The following is a 27,588-nucleotide window of genomic DNA, read 5'->3' on the forward strand; positions in this document are numbered from 1 at the left end:
TTCTTTCTGCTGTGCTGCCCTCCAGACCCCACCTTAGAGCTTGTCTAGCTGGGGAAATAGGCTGTACCAGAATAACTAACCGGCCCTTAGTCCAGTTAGATGTCCTGGCGCCTATGGCCAGTCCACGCTACAGCCAGGCTCTGCCAGCGTAACCCCTGGTAGAGACACAGTTATGCCACCCCGACGAATGACAGACAGCATCTACATGGGTTCTTTTGCGGGCACAGCAATGCTGGATAGGGGAACGTCACCACACCTTTGTCCCGCAGACCTGGCCTATTTCAGTGTGGACTCTCCACCTGCCTTTGGAACAGGGCCCTCTCTTAGGGCCACGTGTCGTGATGCTCAGCCATCCCTTTGGTCAGGTCGGTACTGATGAGAGTAGCAGCGACTTGCTTTTCTTTGGTCGCACTCAGTTCCATTGGCGGAAGGAGCATCCATCATGTTTATGTGGCCCTACCTGCTTCCTGGAGTCCGTCAGCAGCCCTCTGTTTAATGAATGCTATTGACAATGCGGATGAGATCCGCCCGGAGTGGCTGAGGCCAGTTGGAAGAGAATCAGAGCCATCGCTTGAGCCCCAGTGTGCAAAAAAACAAACAAATGGGGGGCGGATATTTTATATCCTGGGCTCCTGGGCTGGACCATATCTCCCATGGCGTACCATGGTTCCCCTCTTGGAGAGAGGAGGCAGTGGCTCATGGGAGATAGAGTCCAGCTGAGGAGTCTGGCCTGTAGAAGAGAGTGAGGGAATGAGGCATCTGAACTACAACTCTCATGAGGCCCCATGGCAGCATCGCAAAGAACATTTTGTTGGCTTTCACATGTTCGCTTGTTTTACCAAAAAAAAAAATCAGCCATTCCTGCAGGAACAAGGCCGGACCGTGACTAGATTTACTTAGTGGAACACCTAATGTTCCATCAGGAAACAGTTCAACAGATCATTTTCAACCAGCCCGGATGAGATCTCTGTCCCCCCCTTGGGGGTTCCCTCCAGGGGCAGATGGGGGGCAGGTGAGAGTTTCCAGGTCTGGCCCTGCCCCAGAGTTGTCTGGAGGCCTCTGGCTAGGGGGCTGCCAACTGGGGATCTGGCATCAGCACTAAATTGGGTTCAAAGATTTCTTTAAGTGCGGGCAGGGCCGTAAAATGTAGCTTCTTCCAAGCCAGCCTCAGCCCTGCGGCTGGAGGGCCTGAGAGCTCAGCCCTGCAGAGGTATCGCCTCGGTAACCCTTCATCAGTTGCCGATAAGAGCCCGGGGCGGTTGGCTCAAAGTTCCCCCTCAGCCCCAAGAGGCCTTAGCCCTGCTGGGAAGTCCAAGGCTGCCAGACAGGCTGAATGCCAGCAGGGTGCTGCCTTGTACAGCCAATGGGTCCATTTGGCTCACCTCCCCCCCCACTGCAGAGTGGGAGAAAAAGGGGCAAAGATGCTTCTTCATGGAGGAGGGTGGGTTGTTCTGGGGCATGAAGGGAACAAAGAGGGGCCCCATGGTGTGGGGCAGAGACAGCCCCTTGTGAGGGGGGGCAGAGGGCGGAGGAAGGGTGGTGGTCCCTAAGCAGCGGTGCCTAGCACGAAGATGTTTGAATCGTCACTCTGGAACGTTGCGAGGCTGCGGGCCAAATGACTCACTGGTGTAAGCAGGCGTGACACCCTCTCCCCTCCTGGGAGCTTCCTTAGACCTAATGCTGATCCCTTCCCCTTCCCCGCCTGAGATGCAGCCAGCTCTGGGGCAGAGCATAGCGGCTGTTCAGTCACGGTGTAGGGCAGGGAGCAGAGATGAGCGCTGTGCCCCAATGAGATCACAGGGGGAACAGAGATCAGCAGGGGATGGGCTAACCGGGAGCCCAGCCTGGCACCCATCCTGCTCTTTCTTGCTGCAACTTCCCTGCGCAAAGCCTGCTGGGAATATCCAAGAGCCAGCGGTACCCACAATCAGCAAGAGACAGGGATGCGGCTCTGAGTGTCTCCACACCGGCCCATAGGGGAGCAAAGGTACCAGTCTAGGTGCCTGCTCCACCTCTGCCCAGGCCCATCCCATGTGGCGGGGACCTGATGATTATGTGCCCAAAGGCAAAGTTTTAAAGTGTGTGGGGTGGGGTGTGACCCCAGCTGGGGGCAGAGGTTGGAGCCACAGGCCCTGCTATCTCTGCCCTGATAAGGGCTTTATCTTATCACCCCTGCGAGGAGGGTCCAAGGCTCCCATCTCCAGCCTGGATCCCAGAGTGTAAAAACTCCTCCAAGGACTTTACCCCCCTTGCCAATCAGCTGACCGGACAGGGCCCAGCGCTGGGAGGGAGGCAGCCCCGGGGGAAGAAGAGGATGGTAGCTCTGGGGCGGCCGCTCTGACCCAGTTCCATTCCCTCCGGGGCTGACATGGAGCAAGGCCAGAGGGCCCCTGGCAGAGCCAGGCAGAGGAAGAGAGCGGGACGAAGGCAGGAGGAAGAGGAGGAGACTCAGGGGCTGGACGGTGAGGAGCAGGGGCAGAGCGGGAGCGGGGGGATAGGAAGGAGGAGGAAGGGGAGGTGGGGTGCAGCATTGCAGGAGCTCTGGGCAGGCGCCCAAGTATAGATGGGACCTGCCAGGGCATCAGAGCTGGGGGGGCGGTGCCTGGGTCCAGAGCAGTGACTGCCCAGCGTGCAGGTGTTGGGGACAGCGCAGCCTGGGGCATGTCACTGGTGCCTGGGGCTGGAGCAGCGTGTGCCCGAGCGGCATGTGCCAGGTCACAGCCGTGTGCGGGTGACTGGTTGTGGCATGTTACAGCCATGTGGGTTGCCAGGTACCTTGTGGTGAGCATCTGGCATTTCAGACCCATGTGCCCATGCCCAGGTAGCGCGGGTGGGGGGGGTGTATTACCCAGCTGGGGTGGACAGGCAGGGAGCTTGCCAGCTCAGGCGTTTCCCCTCATCCTTTTACGACCCAGCAGCTGCAGTCCTGGGAGCTCCAGGTTCAGGCGGTGGCACCAGCCTGCACTGGGGCTGGCACGTCAATGCCCCACCAGTCCCTGTGAGCCAGCTGGCCGGGCTGGCATCCAACCCCTCCTGCGGCGGTGCCGGCTCGGTGGGCTGGTTTCCATGGGCCCATCCCACTCCAATTCGCCTCTGTCACGGTACGAGATGGCACCAAGCCGTGGCGGAAATGGGGTGGGGGGGATCCCCAAACCTCCAGGCAAATGGGGATATTTCCGGCCCTGCCACGTGGCCATATTGTGGTGCCGGTGGTGTTGGTTGCCAAGGCATCAGGCCCTCAGAGAGCTGCCGACCCCTGGCTCTGACAGGAGCTGCGCTATTCAGCACCTCCCCTCCAGGGGACACCACCCAGCGGGTGACACGTGACTGACCTGCTGCCCCCTGCTCCCCCACCCCAGGGAACATCGAGCAACCGGACAGTATCACCAGCCTCATCCAATGGAGGAGACGCATGGAGGTAAGGCAGGGCTCCACCTGGGTCTGGGGTGGGCAGCGGGGGCTACGTGGATGGTTTCTGGGGAAGGAGCAATGGCGGGGTCCCATGGGAGAGCCCTTCCTCCCAGGCAGCTTGTCTCCTGGGCTGGTGGTGGGGGATCGGGGCCAGGGGAGGATGCTGATGGCTCCGGAGCAGGGCGCTGGGAGGAGCTGGCCCCCCCGAGGCCCTGGCACCAGCTGGTTGGGGGGCTGGAGGGAGGCAGCTGGGATGAGGGTGTGAGAAATCGAGGGGAGGGGGGAAGCACCTCCCAGGTGCATGCTGGGATACTCTCTGGGGAGACCAGTCACCAGCTTGTTCCCCCCACCCCCACCCCGGGGCAGGTGGTGAAGTCGGAGCTGCTGGAGCACATGCAGGTGCAGCTCGGGGACCTGCTGGACAAGGCCGCGGAGGAGGCTGCACGGTGCTACCCGCAGCCCCACAGAAAGGCCCGGCTGGAGAGAGAGGACAGGTGAGAGCAGGGGGCGGGGATCCGCCCACCCAGCACCCCACTCCTCCCCCCGGCTCTGGGGCTCCTCTCCCTGCCACCACGCGGCACCTCCATGGGGAGTACGCTGCTTCGGGGATCTCCTTCCTGGTCGCCAGCCAACCAGGGATTCTCCCACCTAACCCAGAAGGGGGTGTCTAGGGTGTGACACAACGAATGGGGGCACTGACATGGCAGCGGTGCTGAAAGCCAGTGCCCCACCCCCTCCTGCCCAGACCCCACCCAGGCCCCCCTGCTGAGTAGGTAGAGTCATCCACAGCCTGGTCCGGTAGTGAGGGTGCTGGGCTGAGATTCAGGACACCTGGGTTCAAGTCCCGTTCCTGCTGCATGACTGTGGGCAAGTCACTGCCCCCCCCGTGCCTCAGTTTCCCCTCCTACCCCATGTCCAGTTAGCCCATGAGCCTGTTAGGCGTCACAGGGTCCGAAAGCCAGCATCTACTGCTCTGTTAAACAGCGCTCTAAGCATCAAATTGGAGACCCCCATGTGCTGATCCCCCTCGGGGGACACCTTCCGCCCACCCACCTTGCAGCTGATGGGGATGGTGACTGGCTGTGACTATCCTAGAAGTGCAGTGGGTGCGGGGAGGTGGCTGTGACAAGCCCCTTCCCCAGTCTGTGGTTACTGCTTGGAACTTCGTGGTGCCAGTGGACATGAACCTGGCTACTCCAGAAGCCCAGTCCCATGCAGCGTGAGCTGCAGGAGAATCCCCGTTAGCCATTAGCAGTGTAGGGCCTGTGAAACACAGCTGGGCTCTTCTGGTTCCACCCAGCAGCGGTGAGCATGCACCGGCTCATTAGAAAGGGGGGGGCATTGTCCTGGGATGGAAGGTGCACTAGAAAAGCAGCGCGCCGATTCGGGGGTGGGAGTTTCTCCCCCAGGTCTAACCCCGATCCCCGCTGGAATCCTTTAGGGGGAGAGGCTCCCTGCTGGAGAAGCGGAAGGTGTTCGTCGACCGGCAGTCGCTGCTCGAGTGAGTACGGCCTGGCTTGGTGCAGAGGCGGGGAGCTGCACCTCGATGCCCAGGTGTGCCAGCCTGATGCAGGGTGGCAAGGGGGCAGGGCCTGACATTGCAATACATCCAGCTGGGATGGACCCAACACCCACCCAGAGCCCTGAATCCCCAGCACAGGGCACCGGACAGGATGGACTCATCACAGTAAGAAGCTATCCTGGGGCTGCTTAGGGGAGACTGGAGGGCTGCTCCGCGACCCTAGAGGCAACCAAGGAGTAGCTGGGGTGAGGGACTTCCCCTCCCACATCCAGAACTGCCCCCCCCCACACCCGACATGGCCTGGAATGGCCCCTGTGCTGTTGGATCTTACAGAATGGGAGGTGGGGGAGACAGAGCTGGGGGGGAAGCTGTGTGTGCCCCTAGGGGGACCCCTTGTGCTGGAGCTTCCATGAGTTGGGTCATTTAGTCAGGACACCTGAGTTCTCTGCCTGGCCGTGGGAGGGGAATAGGATCTACTGGTTAGAGTGGTGGGGCTGGGAGTCAGGACTCCTGGGTTCCATTGACTCAACTCTGGAAGTGGAGTGGGGCCTAGTGGCTAGAGCTCGGGGGGGCTGGGAGTCAGGAGTCCTAGCTGTGCCACACTCTCAGACGAGTCTCTTTGCCGCTCTGTGCCTCAGTTTACCCACTTGTAAAATGGGGATGATGATCTGCCTGCAGCTTTGTTATTGAAGGTTGGAGGACTCCCCCTCCCCCACCAGCCAGGAAGAGGCTGTGGACACAGGGCGGGTGGGTCAGTCCTTTCCCTTCCCCTAGTTCTGGGCGGGTAGCATGACCTCCCTGCCCGGCTCTTTTCCAGCGAGCTGCTGGAGGTGGAGCACTTCCGAACCATCTACCACATGTTCATCGCCGTGCTCTGTGTCTTCATCGTCAGCACTGTCGTGGTGGACTTCATCGACCAAGGGAGGTATGGCAGGAGGGTCCCCGCTTCGACCAATCACATTTTTTTTTGCCTGGGGGTGTGGCCTGGGGGGATCCCTGCCCTGACCAATCAGAGCACAGTGTTCCTGGGGGAGGGTGGCAGGAGGATCCCCACCCCCAACCAATCACAGCCTTGTATGCCTGGGGATGTGGCAGATCCCCAGGGCTCCACAGCCCAGCCTGAGGGACCCCAGCTTGCACTAAAGAGGAGGAAGTGGCATTTTCTCCAGCCCCTCCCTCTCCCCGCTCCAGGGAGACTCCTTCTGGGGTCGCCCCCTTCCTCTCTGCCCATCCAGCGATGACACCAGCAGGGCGTGTGGGAGGGGGGTTTAACCACGAGAACATGAGTTGGGCCCCTTCCCCTACACCACACGCGGCTCTTCAGAGGTTAATATGCGGCTCCTTTTATAGGCACCGACTCCGGGGCTGGAGCTACAGGCACCAACTTTCCAATGTGCCGAGGGTGGGGGGGCTCACTGCTCAACCCCTGACTTTGCCACAGGCCCTGTCCCCACTCTACCCCTTCCTGCCCCCTCCCCTGAGCCTGCCCTGCCCTCGCTCCTCCCCCCTCTCCCCCAGAGCCTCCTGCACGCCACAAAACAGCTGATTGGGAGGTGCTGATCGGCGGGGCTGTTGGTGGGTGGGAGGCGCTGGGAGGGGGGTGGGGGAACTGATTGGGGGCTGCTGACGTATTACTGTGGCTCTTTGGCAATGTACATTGGTAAATTCTGGCTCCTTCTCAGGCTCAGGTTGGCCACCCCTGCCCTACACGGTGAGAATACGCGGCCCAAGGGCTTCCCAAGGGAGCACCGGCAGAAAGCCTGGGGCAGCCTTTGCCAGTGTTCGTAGGGTCAGGAAGGTCCGTAGTGTTTGCCATAGGGCAGTGAAGGTTCATTGGAGGGCTTTAGGGACAAAAAGATCCCTAGTGAAGGTTCATGGAGCCATGAACACCCCTAGTGGAATGCCACAGGGCCCTGAGGGTCCGTAGGGCCACGAACAACCCCTAGTGGAATGCCACAGGGCCCTGAGGGTCCGTAGGGCCACGAACACCCCTAGTGGAATGTGATAGGGCCCTGAGGGTCTGTAGGGCCACGAACACCCCTAGTGGAATGCCATAGGGCCCTCAGGGTCCGTAGGGCCACGAACAACCCCTAGTGAAATGCCATAGGGCCCTGAGGGTCCGTAGGGCCACGAACAACCCCTAGTGGAATGCCACAGGGCCCTGAGGGTCCGTAGGGCCACGAACAACCCCTAGTGGAATGCCACAGGGCCCTGAGGGTCTGTAGGGCCACGAACACCCCTAGTGGAATGCCACAGGGCCCTGAGGGTCCGTAGGGCCACGAACACCCCTAGTGGAATGTGATAGGGCCCTGAGGGTCTGTAGGGCCATGAGTGTCCCTAGGGCCCATGATACATGGCGGGTCCATGGTGCAGCTCTGAGTCCTGTGTCGCCCTCCTCTCCCCCTGCAGCTTAGTCCTGGACTTTGACCTCTTCATCTTTGCCTTCGGGCGTCTCCCCACGGTGCTGGCCACCTGGCTGGTCATGTTCCTCTATACCCTGCTGGTCCCCTACAAAGCCCTGCAGCTGTGGGCTGACTCCTACCACACCGTGCGCTTCCCCCGCCTCTTCACTGCCATCCTCTGGGGGGCGCTGCTGGCCTGCCACGCCACCGTGCTTGGCTTCTACCCCATCTACATGGTGATCCAGCACCAGCTCCCACCCGCATCCAGGTTCATCGTCGTCCTCGAGCAGGTGAGTGCCATGGGGCAGGGCACAGAGGGGAAGGACCAGGCACAGGCAGGGCAGGAGGTCCCCACGGCTCAGCAGGACCGGTTGTCCTGTAGTCACCGTCCAGCTGTCCCGTACTCCCGCTGTCCCCACTGTAGACGTCTTCAACCAGATGTTTCTCTAGGCAAGTTCTGGAATCTATTTGAGCATCTGGCTCCTCACACAGCCCCACAAAGCTAGGGTCATCCTACCTTCCGGGATGGGGGGCCCAGCTTCCACTGGGGGGTCCACATGGGATGCAGGTAGAAGGGGAAAGGTTGGAGCTGTGACGGGAGCTAGCCAGATTCTTTGCACGGTGTCCATGCATCACTGTCTTCCAGGGAACCGGGGACTCCCCCAGCCCTGCTGCAGCTCTGGCTGGGGTGGGGCTATGGCTTTCTGGGGACAGGCCAGGTCAGGAGCATGAGCTGGGTTTTGCAAAGTTCCCTGTTCCCTCCTCTCCAGATCCGGTTCTTGATGAAAAGCCATTCGTTCCTGCGGGAGGCCGTGCCCGGCATCATCCATGCCAAGCCGCCGGACGGTGAGTACTGATCGCAGGGCCCCTCTCTGCCGGTACCCAGTGCCAGCCAGTGCCCCTCTGCCTCTCCCCCAGCACTCCCAACAGACATTTCCTAGCCACACGTTTGTTTTTCTCCTTCCAGGGGAGGTGAAGCCGCCTGCGATGTCAACGTACTTGTATTTTCTGTTCTGCCCCACGCTAATCTACAGGGAGAGCTACCCCAGGTGAGCCTGCTGCATGCCATGGCAGAGGGGGAGGGGGGGGGGCTGTGCTGAGGGCAGAGAGATCCACACCTGGGGCAGCCCCACTCCTCCCAGGCATGACCTGCTTCCCATGAGCATGCTGGGTCTGTGAGCAAGAGGGCAGGATGGGGGGGCATAGTCTGACGCTCCAGCCACTGACCGACTCCCTTCCCCCAGGACCCCCTACGTCCGGTGGAAATACGTCGCTCAGAACTTCGCCAAGGTAAGAACGGCTGCTTTCCTCTGAAATCTTTTCATAGCATTTGAGGCCAGAAGGGGCCCTTCCGGTCTGACCCTCTGCCTAATCCAGGCCGTTGCATTTCACCCAGATACCCCTACGTGGAGCCCAATCGGGCTAAAGCATTTCAGTCCTCGGGGGAGCTGAACTGGTGTGTGCCACTGGCAAAGAACAGGAGAGACCGTGGTGCCACCAATGCCTGAGGCCCCTAGAGACAGGGGATTGATTAGGTGAGACATACCCAGATGTTCCCATGCTGCGGAGAAAGTCAAAAAACCCCTAAGGTCCTTCCCAGCCCTGATCCCTCAATCAATTAGACCCTGAGCATGTGAGGGTTGATCTACACTGACATCAGCAGAGCTACGTCTCAGGGATCAAATCCACACCCCAGAGAGGTGCAGCTATCCCAGGCTAACCCTTGGTGTAGACAGTGCTAGGTGGACAGAAGAATTCTTCCTCTTGTGGAGGTAGATTTACCACGTGGCTACCCTGAAGCGCTGTAGCGAGGGACAACACTGCAGAGTTTTAAGAGTAGACGTGGCCTTCCCACCAGCCAGGATTCTACAGAGAGGAGAACCGTCGCTCATCCCTTTTCTAGAGAGGGCCGTGCGCGATGCCGGCTGGCAGAGGGGAAGGATGGCTATGTGGTTTCAATCCCCTCCTGCCCTGTGACACACTCTCCTGTGACCCCAGGCGAGTCACTCAGTCCCTTGGTGCCTCAGTTTCCCATCTGTAAAATGAGGATAATTGACCTTTCCCAGCAAACCTGTTTTTTGCTGGAAAATCGGGGGTGGGGGAATAGGGATGGACAAAACGTTTTCCGGCAGAAGTGTCTGCTTCCTGCGGAGAGTTTTGACTTGGGGTGGGGTGTGTCAAAAAAATGCCCGAAAGTGGAAATGTTTTGGCGGAAAATTGTCGATTTTCAAATTTCCAACGAAAGACTGAAATTGGACCCCGGGGGGAAAAAAATCCAGCCTCTAGCCCTTGTGGTTGCAAAAAGCCCACGTGGCCTGAGTGCGAGCGGCGCCGAGACGTCTGCCTGAGTCTGCCTGAGGCAATCGCTCGGGGAGGTGTGAACTGCTCCGGGCCTCTCAACTCCGATGCCCAGTGACAAGCATTTCAGTCTCGCTGAGGGAGGCTTCTGGGAGGAGCTGGAGTGGGGAGTGTCCCCAGATCTAACCCTGCGCTCCAGCAGAGCGTGCTCCGTCCAGGGGCCCTTTGTGAGGTGCGGGGGGAGCAGTATCCCTGACTGGGTCCCCCCGGCAGTTTCTGGGCTGCCTGTTCTATAGCTATTTCATCCTGGAGCGCCTCTGCATCCCCGTCTTCACCAACATGAGCAAGCAGCCCTTCAGCATCAAGACGCTGGTGCTGTCCATCTTCAACGCCACCCTGCCAGGTACCTGGCCCCTGGTCGCTCCCCTCCTGGGGTGGGGCTGGGGAGAGGGGGCGGAGCTGTGCAGAGCTGGGAGGGGCCATGTGGGGCCGGGTGCATGGAGGGGCTGTGTGGGGAGGAGGTGGTTGGAGCTGGGTGGGTGGTATGGGCTGTGGGGTGGGGAGGCTGTGGGGGGAGGGGTCGTATGGGACTGGGAGGGTGATAATTGCTGTAATTAACCAGCGGGCAAGGGTAGCTGGCCTGGGTGGCAGTGCCCCCTAAGGGTCGGGGCAATTGTCCTGTGGAACGGCGGGCGTGGAGGTTGGCGAGGCTGCGGCGATGGGAATTGGCAAGCGGTTCCAGGGCGTAGGGTGGGGGAGGAGGAGGCCCCAGGGGTGACAGACTGCACTGGGGTGGGGGGGAGCCATCTGGCCCAACCCAGACCTCTCCCCTCTCGCCACTGCAGGGACCTTCCTGCTGCTGCTGGCGTTCTTCGCCTTCCTGCACTGCTGGCTCAACGCCTTCGCCGAGATGCTGCGCTTTGCCGACCGGACCTTCTACAAGGTGAGCGGGGGGGGGGGGCACTCTGGGGCCAACCCTGCCCCCACCCACCCTGACTTGGGTTGGGACCCATGGAAAGCCCGAAGGCCTCACCTCCCCACACCCCTGAAATCTCAGCCAGGGTGCCCCGTGCCAGGGCTCTGCCTACCCTCTGCTGGGAGCTCCCGAGCTGGCTTGCAGTGCCCAGGCCCAGCTGGGCTGCCCTGTGCCACGGAGCTGGGAGGGGAAGGGGTGGCAGCTCTGTCTGGGGGCTACAAGCTGGGCAGAGGGCACTACCTTTGGAGCAGAGCTGCAGGGGCAAGGGGGGGGACACCAGAGCGCCAGGTGGGCAGCACGGGTGCTGCAGATGGGCGTGCACGCGTGGGTGGGCGCTGCGGCACACTTGGCCCGGGCTCACTCCCGTCTCTCCCTCGTCCCTCTCCCTGCGTGCGCGCCCAGGACTGGTGGAACTCCACATCCTTTGCCACCTACTACCGGACATGGAACGTGGTGGTTCACGACTGGCTCTACTACTACCTCTACCAGGACCTGTTCTGGGTACGTGGCCCTGGCGCTGGTCGGATGTTGCGGCCGTCACTGCGGAACCTGGCAGGGGTGGGGGGGGGGTGTTTGGAGCCTTGTTCGCCAGCCCAGGTGGTGAGGACGGTGCCCTTGGACTCAATGAAACGGGAACTGCTGATGATGCAAGGTGGCTTTGGGCTCTGAAAGGATCCTCGCTGCTCTCCGTCCAACTCAGGGTGCCAGGCGAGCAGCCAGAGATGGTCCTGGGCTGGGGCAGTAGACACCGGGAGGGGCACTTAGTGAGGCTCCCTCCTCTGGATCCAGCTCCCTGCTGCGGGGTGGTCTCGTGCAGCAGAAGGGATCTATGCAGTGATTGTGTGGAGCTGGGGGAAGGAAAAGGAGGGGGTCTCACCATAAGGGTGGCGTGGCACAAGACACATTCCTGGCAGGGCGAGGGTTAATAATAGGATGGGCCATCGGCCTGAGGGGAGCTGGGGTCTGGGACCCTGCTCCTTATGGCTCCTTGGTTCAGTGCCTTCTCCCTGCCTTCCAGCTCTTCAGAGGGAGGTCCCGGGTCGCAGCCATGCTGTCTGTCTTCATCACGTCCGCCATCGTCCACGAATATGTCATCACCCTCTGCTTCGGCTTCTTCTACCCCGTCATGTTCACCCTCTTTGCCATCTTCGGAGGTGAGCACCGCCTAGTGCCCGGCTCCTCGGCCCCCAGGGCGAAAAGGGGGCAAATGGAGAGCACCTTAGCCAGCCCCCGGTAGTGGCCGATGAAGCACCGGCCGCATAGATGGGAGAGGATTGGGTGGGTCTCGGCCCAGTTCACACGGCTACAGGGTCACTCAGCAGAGATGGGGGGACCCCAGTGGGGTGGGGACAGGAGGCGCGTGAGATGGGGCAGTCGCTGCCCAGCCTCCCGCTTGGCTCTCCCCTCAGTGATCTTCAACTTCCTGCTGAACGACAAGCGGAAGAGCCCGATCTGGAACATCATCATGTGGACCTGCCTCTTCATCGGCCAGGGCATCCAGGTGTGCCTGTACTGCCAGGAGTGGTACGCCCAGATCCACTGCCCGCTCGAGCAGGTGAGGGCACCCGGGCCGGAGGCTGGTCTCGGTCACAGGGGGCAGATCTTACCTGGCTGCCATACCCCAGACACCCCCGGCCTCATCGCGGGTCACTTATCTCCCTAATGCACTAGGGCAGCCTTCTCGTTTAGGCCCCTGGGTCAGAGCCTGTCGCTCTCGCCCAGTAGCTGTGGCCATCTCCTCGAGGCCGTGGCCATGGGCCTGTGCCTCTAGCGAGGGGTGTTGGCCCTCCCTGCTAGGCTGTGCCCACGCCGCAGGCCTCTCCCTCTGATTCAGTCAGTTGGCTGTGTCCCCCTCCCTCTGGCCTGGCCCCGAGTCCATCACCCCCCAGGGCAGCAAGGGCCCGGTTCTGTCACTAATTGGATTTCCGGGGGGGTTCTCAACAGAAGACGTTCTGGGGGCTGATGACACCACGCTCCTGGTCCTGCCGCAGCTAGGAGCCCCTCTGGGTGCCGCCTTCCCCATCGCACCAGAGGACGCTCAGCTACGCCCAGGCCCACCGGACACCCCAGCTACCAAGAGCTCCTGCTGCCAGGATGCATGGAGGAGCGGCACATGTCCTTCTCTGCCCCTTTGGCTCCTTTCTTGCTCAGCGTGGCCAAAGCGGATCGGGCTGGACTACATTTCCCCCGCGAGGCCGGGTCTTCGGTCGCTTCCCCAGGGAGGCTGTGGGCAAGATGGCATTGCCAGTGGGCCTGGCTCTCTGGAGAGACCTGGGGTGGGGTGAGGAGCAGCTGCCACCCCAGCCATGCACCAGCGAGCCATACTGGACATTCTTGTACTGAGACAGCCCTGTGCACTGTGTGGACGGGCCAGAGCAACAGCAGGGGCCGTCCCGTGCCTCAGCCCCGGGTTCAAGCCCTGCAGCTGGACTGTCTTTTCCATCCACTCCCATGGGGGAAAAGGCCACACAAGAGAATTCTGCACTCACACAAACGTGCCTGCTCCACCTCTGGATAAGACCCGGACTCTGGCATTGTCTCACCCTACAAATCATCTGGTGCCGATCCTGACACCAGGCACAGTTCCTCCATTCACACTCACCTCCCTAGGCAATGGACACGATCCTCTAGGCTAGCAGGTTCATCGACAGGGCAGTGTAGATCGAGGGGTCCGTGAGCAAGCTGCGTTCCCACCCTGACCCCGAAACCCCATCGGCATACGCCATGAAAGGGCAGAGCCCAGCCCTTTGGCTTCACTAACAGGGCAAGTCGCCGTAAACCCAGGTGCATTCCAGCCCCATCTGACTGCCCGTAGGGACCTGTCTGCCTGGGATGGTACCTCCTACTGAGCAGTTTTAGCACTACCTCTGCATCAGCTGGGCTGCGGCCATCGTCTCTCTCCCAGGGCCAGGCTTTGCTAACAGCATCTCCCAGCCCTGCAAATGAAATTGAATGTGGATAAATGTCAAGTAATGCACATTGGAAAAAATAACCCCAACGATACACACAATATGATGGGGGCTAATTTAGCTACAACGAGATCTTGGAGTCCTCGTGGATAGTTCTCTGAAGACGTCCACGCAGTGTGCAGCAGCAGTCAAAAAAGCAAAGAGGATGTTAGGAATCATTCAAAAAGAAATAGATAGTAAGATGGAGAATATCTTATTGCCCTTATATAAATCCATGGTGCGCCCACATCTTGAATTCTGCGTACAGATGTGGTCTCCTCATCTCAAAAAAGATTTACTGGCATTAGAAAAGGTTCAGAGAAGGGCAACTAAAATGATTAGGGGGTTTGGAATGGGTCTCCTATGAGGAGAGATTAAAGCTTGGAAAAGAGGAGACTTAAGGGGGGATAGGATAGAGGTATATAAAATCATGAGTGGTGTGGAGAGAGTGAATAAGGAAAAGTTATTTACTTGTTCCCATAATATAAGAACTAGGGGCCACCAAATGAAATTAATGGGCAGCAGATTTAAAAGAAATAAAAGGAAGTTCTTCTTCACACAGCGCACAGTCAACTTGTGGAACTCCTTGCCTGAGGAGGTTGTGAAGGCTAGGACTATAACAGGATTTAAAAGAGAGCTAGATAAATTCATGGCGGTTAAGTCTATTAATGGCTAGTAGCCAGGATGGGTAAGGAATGACTTCCCTAGCCTCTGTTTGTCAGAGGGTGGAGATGGATGGCAGGAGAGAGATCACTTGATCATTACCTGTTAGGGTCACTCTCTCTGGGACACCTGGCATTGGTAGACAGGATACTGGGCTGGATGGACCTTTGGTCTGACCCAGTACGGCCATTCTTATGTTCTTATGTTCATGCTCTCCAGGGACATTGTCCCAGTAGAACTATGTCCAGTAGGAGTGTGATTTTGTTACCAATAAAACCATTGGTGTGGACTCCTTTATTGGTATAAAGGTGCCTTTTACCAGCATAGCTACCTCCCCTTGCAGTGTGGCCGAGTGGATTGAGGGTTGACCTAGGCCTCAGAAGACCTGGGTTCTGATTCCCAGCTCTACCACTGGGTGACCATGAGCAAGTCACTTAGCCTTCCTGTGCCTCAGTTTCCCCATTTGTAAAACAGGGATAATGATAGTGCTCTCCTTTGTAAAGCATTTGAAGAACTACTGATGAAAAGTGCTCTATAAATGCTGGATATTATTATAGGCATTCTTATACTGAAATAACTGCATCCACACCAGGTAGGTAGCCTGTGCTGCTTTAACTATACGGGTATAGCCGAAACGGTACAACTTTTGCGTGTCAACAAAGACAAGTTGTTGATGAATGGGGTGGGTAGGGGGAGAGAGAGCATGTGTGTCAATCGTATTAATATTGATAGCAGAACTGATCAAATTGTTTCCATTAAAGCATTTTCAATGAGAAGTGGCTTTTTGAACCATGCAAACAATTTTGGTGGACATTTTACTGTGTGTGGTTCCAAATTTTTCAGTCATTCATCAATTTGAAATATTTTTTTGTTTCCTCTCCTTCCCATTCTCTCTCTCTCCCACTTTCTCTCTCTTTCCCAACCCCCATTTCCTTCATTTTAGAGAGAACAGAGGGGGAAAGAACACTAAACATGTGTTTCATTGCAAAAATCCAATGTTTCCACAACATATTTTGAAACAAAGTGAAAAAAATGTTTCATTTCCTTCTGAATTTCTCGCAGGAAATGCTCAGCGATTGGCAAGCAGCCCTAACAAATGGTGTGGTTTCTATTTGAAAAATAGAGTTTCTGTGGGGTAAATTTCCACCAGTCTAGCAAACCAGATGCCTCATCCCTGTATAAAGAATTCCTCCATAAAGGGAGCGACGTGAAATGAATTAAAAGCAAAATGTTATTGCAGCATCTTTGCAGGGTTGTTGTAGCCATGTTGGTCCCAGAATATATGAGAGACAAGATCAGGGGTTCTCAAACTGGGCGTCAGGACCCCTCAGAGGGTCACGCGGTTATTACATGGGGGGTCGTGAGCTGTCAGCCTCCACCCCAAACCCTGCTTTGCCTCCAGCATTTAAAATGGTGTTAAAGATACAAAAAAGTGTATTTAATGTATAAGGGGGGGGTCGCACACAGAGGCGAGCTGTGTGAAAGGGGTCACCCGTGCAAAAGTTTGAGAACCACTGGACAAGGTGGGTGAAGCAATATCTTTTACTGGACCAACTTCTGTTGGTGGAAGAGACAAGCTTTCGAGCTCCACAGAGCTCTTCTTCGGGTACGTGTATATCTCCTGCAGCATTTTTGCAAATTGTCTTCGCTAGGTTATCTGGCAGGCAGCAAGTCCCAATGGACAGCCGCCTTTCCCTGCCCAACTCTGGTGGAAGAGTCGGGGCAGTTTGATGGGGGGCGGGGGGGGGGGTCCAATCGTGCCTCAGTTTCCCCATCGGTAGGACAGAGGCGTGACACGTGTAAAGGGCTTCGAGCTCGGCGAGGGGGGTGCGGTGGGATAATCTGTTAATCTGGACCCGGAGGCGGTTCAGAGACGCTGCAGGGGGAAGCCTGGGTACCACGGGCTGGTTGGCGCGGGGCGTGTCCAGGGCTGGGACCCCGGGGGGGGAGGGACACTGCCCCGCCCCTATCGTGCTGAGCGCGGCTCCGGGGAGGGGCGGGTTTGGGAGCGACTTCCGCCCCCGTCTTTCATTATGTATGTACTGCCCGCTGCCGCGCGCTGCGCCCCCCGACTCGCGGAAAGCGTTCCACCCTGCGCGCGCGCAGTGAGGTGGACGCCGAGCGCGCGCGCGTGCTGCGTCTGCGCAGCGAGGAGGGGAACGTCATCACGCCGGGCGTTGCGGAAGGCGTGGCGGCGGCGTGGCGCGGGCAGCCTCGCCCGGAGAGCGGGGCGGCCGGATCCGCCCCAGAGGGGCCCCGAGGTGGGTCGGGATCGGGCGGGGCTCCCCCGGGCTGCGATCCCCCCCCCCCCCGTGCAGCTCCGCCCCCCCCAGGCGGGCCAGGCTGGTGGGTTCGGGACCGGGGCGCGGGGCGGCTCCGGGAGCAGCTGGACGAGCATCCGCCTGTCGGGCAGGGGGCGGTGCCATCAGGGCGCCGGGAGAGCCCCGTACAAACTGTAAGCCCGGGATAGGATGGGAACCAACCACGTCGAGCCCGGGGGGTGGGGCAGCCCCGCTGGCTCCAGCACCTCTGGGTGCCATGTATCGGGGGGGGCGCAGGGCAGCGCAGCCTGGGAGTGTCCCCGCCCCAAAGTGCCACCCGCCTGTGGGGCGAATTGGGCGCCTTGCCGGCTTTCCAGCTGGGGGGACCGGGGCTGAATGGGAGCGAGGTGGGAGGGCTGGGGCGCCTGGCTCTGGGGTGCAGCACATTGGTGGGGGTGTCTGCGTGTGTGCGTGGACAGCCAGGGCTCTGCTACCGGTCTTGCCCCATTAGCCCTGTCACACTAGCTTCTTCCACCCCCGAAATACCCATTTCCCCAACCCCCTCCCCTCCCCAGTCGTGTTACCACTGAGAGCAGGTGCATGAATGCACCCAGGGAAAACCAGGCACCTCAGTATTTCCACGCTAAACAATCTTCCAGATGCCCCAGGGCCCCATCCTGCCGGGCGCTGCACAGACAGGCCCTGCCCCAAAGAGCTTGCAGTCTAAACAGACAAAAGGTGGGGAAGGGAAACTGAGGCATAGAGCAGGCAAGGTGACTCGCTCAAGGTCACCAGCAGAGCTGGGAATAGAACCCAGGTTTCCTGGGTCCCAGCCACGCTGTCTGTTTGACCCTACTGCTGTTTTGCAGAGATAAGGGTGTCACTTGCCGAAACCTGCAGAGGTCACCAGTTCTGGGAGCGGCCAGGGGCCCCATGGTGGGCATACTGCTGAGAGCAGGGACTTTTTGGGGTGGGCTGGGGAAACCCCCTGTGCTCTGAGGTGACTCGTCCCTGCTTAGCCCAGCTGCCTGGGCACTGGGGCTTCCCCTCAGGAGCACTGGGGTGCTGTGGTTCAACAGACAGCAAACCCCAAAGATCAGAGGAATTTTGAAAGGGGGACCCGAGAGTCTAAGGGATGGAGTGGGGAGGGGGCATTCAGAGAGCAGGTCCCCTGGAGAGACTGAACGGGGGCTTTTCCCTCCAGTCACCCCAAATCATCTGTCTGGTTTGTTTTGGGGCCTTGCAGGTCTGCCTTTCGGGGGGCTCCGGGGTGAGGTGCCAGGATGGCGATGGGCGAGCAGCTGCTGCGCATCCTGGATGATCTGACCAAGGAGGAGTTTGAGAAGTTCAAGTTTTACCTGCCCCATGGGGGCACGGCTCCCCACATACGCCGCGGGAAGCTGGACGGCGCCTCCCACATCCAGGTGGCTGCGCTGCTGATGCAGACGTACCCCCAGGAAGCGCTAGACATCACCAACCAGGTGCTGCGCAAGATCCCAAGGCTGGACCTGGTCCAGGGCGGCCAGCTCCAGACAGGAGGAGAAACTGGGAACAGCGGCGACGATGCAAATCACAGTGAGGCTGTAAATAGCGGCGCCAGGGCAGGTGAGCCACAGGCCTATGGGAAGGAGCACAGCCACAGTGCAGGGCGGTTCAGTGACAGGAGTGGAGAGCTCCCAGCTTCTCTGTTCCCAGCCTCTCCCAGCAGGGGGCACTGTAAGGGGAAGGGCAGCAGTCAGAGCTCCAATGATGAGAAAAATAGGAGAGGCCCTGAATACCGAGTGGCTTGCTTTAATTTAAATAGTAGTGAGAACTAAGGGGGCCATAAGACAGCAGTGAGGCAGTCCCTAAAATTAGTATAGTAAGGGGGCCCATCCCCTCTGAAGACCCCTGTAATTTGAGCACTGGCTGTGGGTGACACAGCCGGCTACTCCAGCCCCGGCGTCTCCCAGCAGGGGGTGCTCTAGGGAGTGGGGCAGGAGCATTGGCTGTCGAGGAAGCTCGTGGTTACTCCAGTCCCAGCCTCTTCCAGTGGGGAGTGGGGCAGGAAGGTGGCTGGGAGGAGAGCTCCTGGCTACTCCAATCCCAGCCTCACCCAGAAGGGGCCTGGTAGAGAGCAGGGCAGGAGCGCTGGCAGCAAGTGCCAGGAAGACTGGAGCTTCCCATGTGGCTGCGTAGCCAATCTCCTGGCTGACTCTTCTCCCCTCTTTCCCAGAAAGGAAGATTCTGGTTTCAGAGCAGCAGCTGATGAAGCTGGCAGGGAAAATGGGCAAGACCTGGAGGCAGATCGGCATTGAGTTCCTGGGCCTGGAGAATCACTGTCTGGAGCAGATCGAGGAGAACAATCCCGGCGACACCAAACTGCGAGCTTTCAGCATGCTCTTGGAGTGGAGGAAACGAGCGAAGCAGGATGCCACAGTCATCCACCTTTGCACCATTCTCTCCCAGGACGATGTGCCCCTCCAGCCCGAAGCCCTCGACTGCCTCCGGGACAAATGCCGGGCCTAAGGAGATCTGGGGGGCTTAGTCCAGGGCAGCGGGTCTCAACCAAGGGTCTGTGAGCAGGGCCAGCGTTAGCCACTCTGGGGCCCAGGGCAGGAAGCCAAAGACCTGCTGTGCTCTGCCTCCGGGGCTGAAGCCGAAGCCTGAACAACGTAGGCTGGCGTGGGACCCCAGGCGCTGTCCTGCTTACTAGCCTCTAACACTAGCCTTGGCTTTTATATGCAGAAAAACAATTGTTTTGGCACTGGTGGGCCATGGAGTTTTTATAGCATTGGGTGGGGCGGGGGGAATGGCGCTCAGAAAGAAAAAGGTTGAGAACCCCAAGTCCAGGGGGTGGAGTGGCCTTGTGATTAAAGGACTAGCATGGTACTCTGGGGACCTTGATTCAATTGGCAGTGGTGCTTTAGTTTTTGAGTGTCTGATTTAAGACACGCACACACACACACACACACACAGGGTCTGACTTGCAGAGAGGCCGAGCACCCACCGCTCCTGTTGATCTTAGCAGGAGTGGAGGGCTCAGAAACCAGGCCCTCGGTGGCACCCAGGAATCATTGGCCACTTTGGAAAATGCCGGCCTCTGTCCTGTGCCTCGGTTTACCTACATGTGCAATGGGGAAACATGGCCAGATTCTCTAAAGAACTCAGTGTCCAGCAGCTCCCCTTGCTCTACCCCAGCCAGGGAGGCCCTTGTGCGGGTGAGGGGGTTACTCAGGAGGCCGGATGTACTTCCTTTAAATCCACTTTCACTGCTAGCAGCCTCAAGTGCCGCAGTCGGGCCCCAGATATGTGTCTGGCTGCTTCCCCATCCCGCTGGGGTAGGTCAGTCCAAACAGGGGGCCCAGGACAGCCCCAGGGAATGGATCCAGGCGTGGGGGCAGAAGGAGCGGGAGGAGACACCTGTGATCTGGGGCAGCTATAAAGTGGGAGACCCTGTGGTGGCTGGGCTGGGCTCTTCCCCACTCACAGGGACATCACTCAAAGAAGAACCTGGGGATCCTTTCCCCCAGGCCTCTCCCCGGGGGATCCACTCCCCCGATCTCTCCTTGGGGTCTCGTCTAGGCAGCTCTTTTTTAAAGACCGTTTTTACCAAGAAGCACAATTGAAGCCTTTTTGTACTTGCAAAGAAATAAACGTCCTCAAAGCCAGCACGGCTCAGGCCCTGCTTCTCACAGACTATTATCACAGCACGACCCCACGTGGTTGGATTTCATCCCAGCCCCGGTGCAGAGCCCTGCAAGAGGGGCAGGAAGCTGCCTTGCTCTGGGGCTACTTGGCTCCACTACTGGCCAGGGCAGACTAATAATAGCTAGAGCCCTGCAGCGGGACTGGGATCCCGCAGAACCCACTGTCATCACAGCGGGAGCAGGTAAAATGTACTTTGTTGTGGGCGGAATTGGGTGGCAAAAAAACAGACTGTGGTAATTTGCGGGAAAACAAAATGCAAGTTTAGCTGCACCTGCTGTTTAAATTGAGCTTTTCAGTCACTTAGCTTGAGCCTCTTTTTAAAATTTCTTTCTATCAAAACCCTAGAGCGGTGAGCAGTTTTGCTGCTAAATGTTTTTCAGAAAGCAAGAGTAATCCTGACATATAAGTAACTTGAATGGTTTGTTTCAAATTTCTAAAATCGGTGCTTAAGCTGGTTAAAACATTCCAGGTTTTTAAACAACTTTTTAATAATGATTAAAAAAAAATCTGCATCTTTTAAGGCAAAATTGTGGTGCAATTTGTTTTGACCTTATATGTGATATACACGACAGCTGTTTGTCATAAATAGAATTTCAGCAATGTAAAGCAAGTTGTTGGTTTTTTTACAAAAAAAATAAAGGTTTTAATACTTAAATTTAAGCAAGAGATAAAAAGAAATTTGATGTCTATTATAGGAGTTAAAGTATTTTTTTACATGGTTTAAGCAAGATTTTTTTATTTTTTTAGTGGTAAAAATTGTCTGAATTCCATTTTATATATATATATATAATAATTAACCAACCGTTGTGTTTTGTTAGTAGGCTGGGGGAGTCTCTCTCTTGCAGGATTTGCAGGACCTAACTTTTTTGTTGGCGGGAGTGGGATAAAAATGCAAGAAATAATGTGGGAGCGGGTGCACGTGACCTGCGCTGGGGTGTGCACGGGCCAGAGCAACAGCAGGGTTGTTGTAGTCATGTTGGTCCCAGAATATATAAGAGACAAGGTGGGTGAAGCAGTATCTTTTACTGGACCAACTTCTGTTGGTGGACGAGACAAGCTTTCGAGCTCCACAGAGCTCTTCTTCTGGTAAGTGTATATCTTCTGCAGCATCTTTGTAAATTGTCTTAGATAGGTTTTCTGGCGGGCAGCGAATCCCAATGGACAGCCGCCTTTCCCTGCTCAACCCTGCTCCTGGTGGAAGTCAGGACAGTCTGATGCGTTCCAACTGTGCCTCGGTTTCCCCATGGGTAGGACAGAGGGGTGACACGACTGCTTGCCCTCTGGTGGGTGCGGGAAGGATTAATTCATTCCCGTTTGTAAAGGGCTTTGAGGTCTGCGAGGAGGATGCGGTGGGATAATCTGTTAAATGAAATCTGGACGTGGAGGAGGTTCAAAGACCCTGCAGGGGGAGGCCTGGGTACCACGGGCTGGTTGCCTGGGCACCCCAGTGACATTTCCAGAGCAGCTGCGAGGGGGCACAGAACCAGTCTCCAGCTGCCGCAGCCTCCGCCCCATCCACTCCTCAGCCCCTGCTCTGCGGGGCGGCTCAGTGCCCTTTGCCCGCCCTGTGTCCTCCCCACAGAGGTGGCCAAGGCAGGGGCCCGTGGGGTCCAACTCAGTGCCACCCCCAGGGCTGTGCCAGCCTGTGGCCCTGGGGATCTCTCTGCTGTACGGGAGGCCCGGCGAGATGCTGGCCAGGGTCCCTTCCGGCGTGACCCGGGCGGTCCCACAGCCGCCCCTGCCCCACGGGGGGCCCAGGGACACCCAGCAGCTCCCTTCCCAAGCGAGCGCAGCCCAGACCCGCACGCTGCCCGCCTTGGCATGGGGCAGAGGGAAGCCCTGCAGCCCCCCCTTGCGTTGGGGGGGGGAGGGAGTCTCCCGGGGCGCGGAATCCCGGACCCCCCCACCCGCGAACTGGGTCACGCGTGTGTGTCGCTTTGTTGTTTTTTAAATAGCGGGATTCGACCCTGCGCGTGCGCGGTGAGGAGCGGGACGTCTTCCCGCCAGGTGATACAGGCGGCGCGGAGCCGAGCCGGGCGGAGCCGGGCGGGGCGGGGCGGGGCGGGGTCCACCCCGGAGGGGCTCCGAGGTCGGTAGGACCTGGGGGGGGGGCTGCGATCCCGCCCCCCTGCAGCTCCCGGCCCCCGGGGCTCTGCAGCCGGGCCAGGCTGGTGGGTTCCGGACCGGGGCGGCGCCGGGGGCGGGAGTAGCTGGAAAAGCATCCGCATCTCGGGGTGGGGTGGGGCGGGGCGGGGCGAGGTGCCGTGGGAAAGTTTGTACGGGGTGGGGGTGGAGAGGTTGGGAGCCGTGGGACCAAACTGTAAACCCTGGCTGGGATGGGAACCACTTCAAGCCCTGGCTCCAGCACCTCTGGGTGCCCTGTATCGGGGGGGGGCGCAGGGCAGCCTAGGAGTGTCCCCGACACAAAGTGCCACGATGGGGCCCAGACGCCCCAGGGCCCCATCATGCCGGGCGCTGCACAGACAGGCCCTGACCTAAAGCGCTTGCATTCTAAACAGACAAAAGGTGGGGAAGGGAAACTGAGGCATAGAGCAGGCAAAGTGACTCGCTCAAGGTCACCAGCAGAGCTGGGAATAGAACCCCGGTGTCCTGGGTCCCAGCCACGCTGTCTGTCTGTGCAAGGCCCTGGTGCTGTTTTGCAGAGATAAGGTCGTCTCTCACTGAAACCTGTAGACATCATCGGCTTCGGGAGCGGCCAGGGGCCACAGGGTGGCCTTGCTGCCAAGACGGCAGGGACCTTTCGGGGTGGGCTGGGGAAACCCCCTGTGCTGTGAGGTGACCCTTCCCTGCTCAGCCCAGCTGCCTCCCCTCAGGGACGCTTGGGTGCTGTGGTTCAACAGACAGCGAACCCCGGAGATCAGAGGAATTTTGAAAGGGGGACCCCAGAGTCTAAGGGATGGAGTGGGGAGGGGGCATTCAGAGAGCAGGTCCCCTGGAGAGACTGAACAGGGGCTTTTCCACCAAGTCACCCCAAATCACCTGGCTGGTTTGTTTTGGGGCCCCGCAGGTCTGCCTTTCGGGGGGCTCCGGGGTGAGGTGCCAGGATGGCGATGGGCGAGCAGCTGCTGCGCATCCTGGATGATCTGACCAAGGAGGAGTTTGAGAAGTTCAAGTTTCACCTGCTCCGTGTGGGCACGGCTCCCCACATACGCCGCGGGAAGCTGGACGGCGCCTCCCGCATCCAGGTGGCTGAGCTGTTGTGGCAGCAATACACCCGGAAAGCGCTAGATGTCACCAGCCAGGTGCTGCGCAAGATCCCAAGGCTGGACCTGGTCCAGGGCGGCCAGCTCCAGACAGGAGGAGAAACTGGGAACAGCGGCGACGATGCAAATCACAGTGAGGCTGCAAATAGCGGCGCCAGGGCAGGTGAGCCACAGGCCTATGGTAAGAAGCACAGCCACAGAGCAGGGCGGTTCAGTGACAGGAGTGGAGAGCTCCCAGCTTCTCTGTTCCCAGCCTCTCCCAGCAGGGGGCACTGTAAGGGGAAGGGCAGCAGTCAGAGCTCCAATGATGGGAAAAATAGGAGGGGCTCTGAATACCGAGTGGCTTGCTTTAATTTAAATAGTAGTGAGAACTAAGGGGGCTATAAGACAGCAGTGAGGTAGTAAAAGTAATAAGGGGGCCCAGTCCCCTCTGAAGACCCCTGTAATTTGAGCACCAATAGGAGCACTGGCTGTGGGTGACACAGCCAGCTAATCCTGCCCTGGCGTCTCCCAGCTGGGGGTGATGTAGGGAGTGAGGCAGGAGCACTGGTTTTGGGGGTGCTCCCAGCTCTGCCAGTCCCAGGCTCACCCAGCAGGGGGCGCTGTGGGGAGCAGGGCAGGAGCGCTGGCAGCAAGTGACTGGAGCTTCCCATGTGGCTGCGTAGCCAGTCTCCTGGCTGACTCTCTCCCCTCTTTCCCAGAAAGGAAGATTCTGGTTTCAGAGCAGTAGCTGATGAAGCTGGCAGGGAAAATGGGCAAGACCTGGAGGCAGATCGGCATTGAGTTCCTGGGCCTGGAGAATCACTGTCTGGAGCAGATCGAGGAGAACAATCCCGGCAACATCAAAATGCTCTTGGAGTGGAGGAAACGAGCGAGGCAGGACGCCACCATCAAACACCTTTGCTCCATCCTCTCCCAGGACGAGGTGCTCCTCCAGCGCGAGGCCCTCGCCTGCCTCTGGGGCACACGCAGTGCCTAAGGAGATCTGGGGGGCTTAGTTCAGGGCAGCAGGTCTCTGATCAGGGCCAGTGTTAGACACTCTGTGGCTCTGAGCCCCGCCTCCGGGGCTGAAGCTGAAGCCTGAGCAATGTCCGTTGGCGTGGGACCCCAGGCGTTGCCCTGCTTGCTAGCCCCTAACACCGGCCCTGGCTTTTATATGCAGAAAAACAATTGTTGTGGCACTGGTGGGCCATGGAGTTTCTATAGCAGTTGAGACCCCCTGGGCCAGGGGATGGCGTGGCCTTGTGGTTAAGGGACTAGCATGGTACTCTGGGGCCTTGATTCAATTGCCAGTGGTGCTTTAGTTTTGGGGTGTCTGATTTAAGACCCCCCCCCCAGTTTGCAGAGAGGCCGAGCACCCACCGCTCCCATTGATCTTAGCCAAAGTGGAGGGTGCTCAGAAACCAGGCCCTGGGTGGCACCCAGGAATCAATGGCCACTTTGGAAAATGCTGGCCTCTATCCTGCCCTGTGCCTCGGTTTACCCATATGTGGAATGGGGAAAACATGGCCAGATTCTCCAAAGAGCTCAGTGTCCAGCAGCTCCCATTACTCTACCCCAGCCAGGCAGGGAAGGAGGAGGGATACTCAGGGGGCCAGATGTACTTCCTTTAAAGCCACTTTCAGCCAGCAGCCTCAAGTGCCACTGAGTGAGGCCCCAGATGTGTCTGGCTGCTTCCCCCATCCCGCTGGGGTGGGTCAGTCCAAGCAGGGGGCCCAGGACAGCCCCAGGGAATGGATCCAGGGGTGGGGCAGAAGGAGGAGGAGGTACTCGTGATCATCATAGATCACACTTCAGGTTTTTTTAAGATCATTACTTCAGGTGTCGGTGTGTGGAGCACTCACAGGGACAGCACTCGATGAAGAACCTGGAGATCCTCTCTCCCTGGGGGATCCACTCCCCTGATCTCTCCTTGGGGTCTCATCTAAGCAGCTCTTTTTTTAAAGACCATTTTTACCAAGAAGCACAATTGAAGCCTTTTTGTACTTGATCTGGGGCAGCTATAAAGTGGGAGACCCTGTTGGGGCTGGGCTCCCCCCCCCCGACCTCCCTCCCTAAGGATTCTACCAGCCCCCAGCCAGCTGGCCTGGGGCAGGAGCAGCAGGTGTCATGTTGTCCTTGCTGGGCCACTATCTCAGGATCTGGTGCCTCCCTCAGCCAATCCAGCCCCAGTTCTCACTCTGCATCCTGTCTGCTCAGGGCCAAATTCTGCAGGGCTCCAGTCAAGGGAGAGCCCTGGCCCTTGGGGGTCTGTCTAGAGTCCTTCATGGGACAGACACAGATTACTTGAGCATGGCTGGGATTTCCCTTGCCTGGAATCTGGAGTCTGCAGCTCCTGTAAAGATTCCCTGAGTGCAGCTGGGATCCAGTCCCCCAGGCCTCTCCCTTCACCTGGTACAGTAACTGAGGTTCTTTGAGATGTGTCCCCGTATGGGTGCACCACTTCAGGTGTCGGTGTATCCCCGGCGCCAGGACACACCGACATCTGAAGTGGAGTACTCACAGGGACATCACTCGACGAAGAACCTGGGGATCTTCTGTCCTTGGGGGATCCACTCTCCCGATCTCTCCTTGGGGTCTCGTCTAGGCAGCTCTTTTTTAAAGACCGTTTTTACCAAGAAGCACAATTGAAGCCTTTTTGTACTTGCAAAGAAATAAACGTCCTCAAAGCCAGCACAGCTCAGACCCTGCTTCTCACAGATTATTATCACAGCACGACCCCACGTGGTTGGATTTCATCCCAGCCCCGGTGCAGAGCCCTGCAAGAGGGGCAGGAAGCTGCCTTGCTCTGGGGCTACTTGGCTCCTCTACTGGCCAGGGCAGACTAATAATAGCTAGAGCCCTGCAGCGGGACTGGGATCCCGCAGAACCCACTGTCATCACAGCGGGAGCAGGTAAAATGTACTTTGTTGCGGGCGGAATTGGGTGGGCAAAAAAACAGACTGTGGTAATTTGCGGGAAAACAAAATGCAAGTTTAGCTGCACCTGCTGTTTAAATTGAGCTTTTCAGTCACTTAGCTTGAGCCTCTTTTTAAAATTTCTTTCTATCAAAACCCTAGAGCGATGAGCAGTTTTGCTGCTAAATGTTTTTCAGAAAGCAAGAGTAATCCTGACATATAAGTAACTTGAATGGTTTGTTTCCGATTTCTAAAAACGGTGCTTAAGCGGTTTAAAACATTCCAGGCTTTTAAACAACTTTTTATAATCATTACAAAAAATCTGCATCTTTTAAGGAAAAATTGTGGTGCAATTTGTTTTGACCCTATACGGGATATACACGACAGCAGTTTGTCATAAATAGAATTTCAGCAATGTAAAGCAAGTTGTTTTTTACACAAAAAATAAAGGTTTTAATACTTAAATTTAAGTGAGGAATAGAAAGAGATTTGATGTCTATTATTATAGGAGTTAAAGTATTTTTTTTTACATGGTTTAAGCAAGATTTGTTTTATTCTTTTAGTGGTAAAAATTGTCTGAATTCCATTTATATATATAATATATTAACCGACTGTTGTGTTTTGTTAGTAGGCTGGGGGAGTCCCTCTCTCTCTTGTGGGATTTGTGGGACTGGATGTTTTTGTGGGTGGGAGCGGGATACAAATGCAAGAAACAATGCGGGTGCGGGTGGGAGTGGGTATTACGGGGTGGGATTAAAAAATAGTCTAGTACATGGCTCTCCTGTTAGGAATATGCTGTATATGGTCCCTATCGGCCTTATGACAGCTGGGGAATAGCCAGAGGGCTGGGCTACTGTGGCCACACCCCCACCCATTATTGGGACGTCCCCCTGCCTGCTAAACCCAGGGTTGTGAGTTCAATCCTTGAGGGGACCATTTAGGGATCTGCATCCGAAGAAGTGAGGTTTTTACTCACGAAAGCTTATGCCCAAATAAATCTGTTAGTCTTTAAGGTGCCACCAGACTCCTTGTTGTGTTTATTTAGGGATCTGGAGCAAAATCAGTACTTGGTCCTGCTAGTGAAGGCAGGGGGCTGGACTCGATGACCTTTTGGGGTCCCTTCCAGTTCTCCGAGATAGGTATATCTCCATATATTATGTCGTGGGGTTGGGGTGCAGAGCCCGCTCTGTGACTGTGGGGAAGGCACTGTGTGCTGGTGGGATTCCTTGGGGCGGGGGGGGAGGTCCTACTGATTTGCAGCCAGTTTGCACAAGCATTGCTGCAGCAAAGCAGCTA

At 57.7% G+C, this 27,588-nt stretch overlaps 2 protein-coding genes across 3 annotated transcripts; both read left to right on the forward strand.

The window, feature by feature from the left end:
- The first annotated feature begins 132 nt into the window (after positions 1 to 132).
- On the forward strand, positions 133 to 15,468 carry SOAT2 (sterol O-acyltransferase 2). The gene is made up of 15 exons (XM_008169573.4): positions 133 to 2,462; positions 3,360 to 3,418; positions 3,778 to 3,905; positions 4,853 to 4,912; positions 5,751 to 5,858; positions 7,343 to 7,625; positions 8,106 to 8,181; positions 8,303 to 8,384; positions 8,580 to 8,625; positions 9,907 to 10,036; positions 10,479 to 10,576; positions 11,012 to 11,110; positions 11,628 to 11,763; positions 12,019 to 12,164; positions 12,554 to 15,468. The coding sequence occupies exons 1-15, from the start codon at positions 2,369 to 2,371 to the stop codon at positions 12,602 to 12,604; spliced, it is 1,596 nt and encodes a 531-aa protein (XP_008167795.2). The 5' UTR covers positions 133 to 2,368; the 3' UTR covers positions 12,605 to 15,468.
- Positions 15,469 to 16,350: 882 nt separating this feature from the next.
- Positions 16,351 to 20,831, forward strand: LOC101945728 (uncharacterized). 2 transcript variants are annotated; one of them, XM_065576001.1, is made up of 3 exons: positions 16,351 to 16,481; positions 17,728 to 18,086; positions 18,697 to 20,831. In XM_065576001.1, exons 2-3 carry the CDS (start codon positions 17,765 to 17,767, stop codon positions 18,987 to 18,989), a joined length of 615 nt encoding a protein of 204 aa, XP_065432073.1. In that variant the 5' UTR covers positions 16,351 to 16,481; positions 17,728 to 17,764; the 3' UTR covers positions 18,990 to 20,831. The 2 variants fall into 2 exon arrangements, with proteins under 2 accessions (XP_065432073.1, XP_065432074.1); XM_065576002.1 differs by lacking the exon at positions 16,351 to 16,481 and adding an exon at positions 16,519 to 16,675.
- The last annotated feature ends 6,757 nt before the right edge of the window (positions 20,832 to 27,588 follow it).

This window comes from Chrysemys picta, chromosome 22 (assembly GCF_011386835.1).
Source record: "Chrysemys picta bellii isolate R12L10 chromosome 22, ASM1138683v2, whole genome shotgun sequence".
Classification (NCBI taxonomy): domain Eukaryota; kingdom Metazoa; phylum Chordata; order Testudines; family Emydidae; genus Chrysemys; species Chrysemys picta.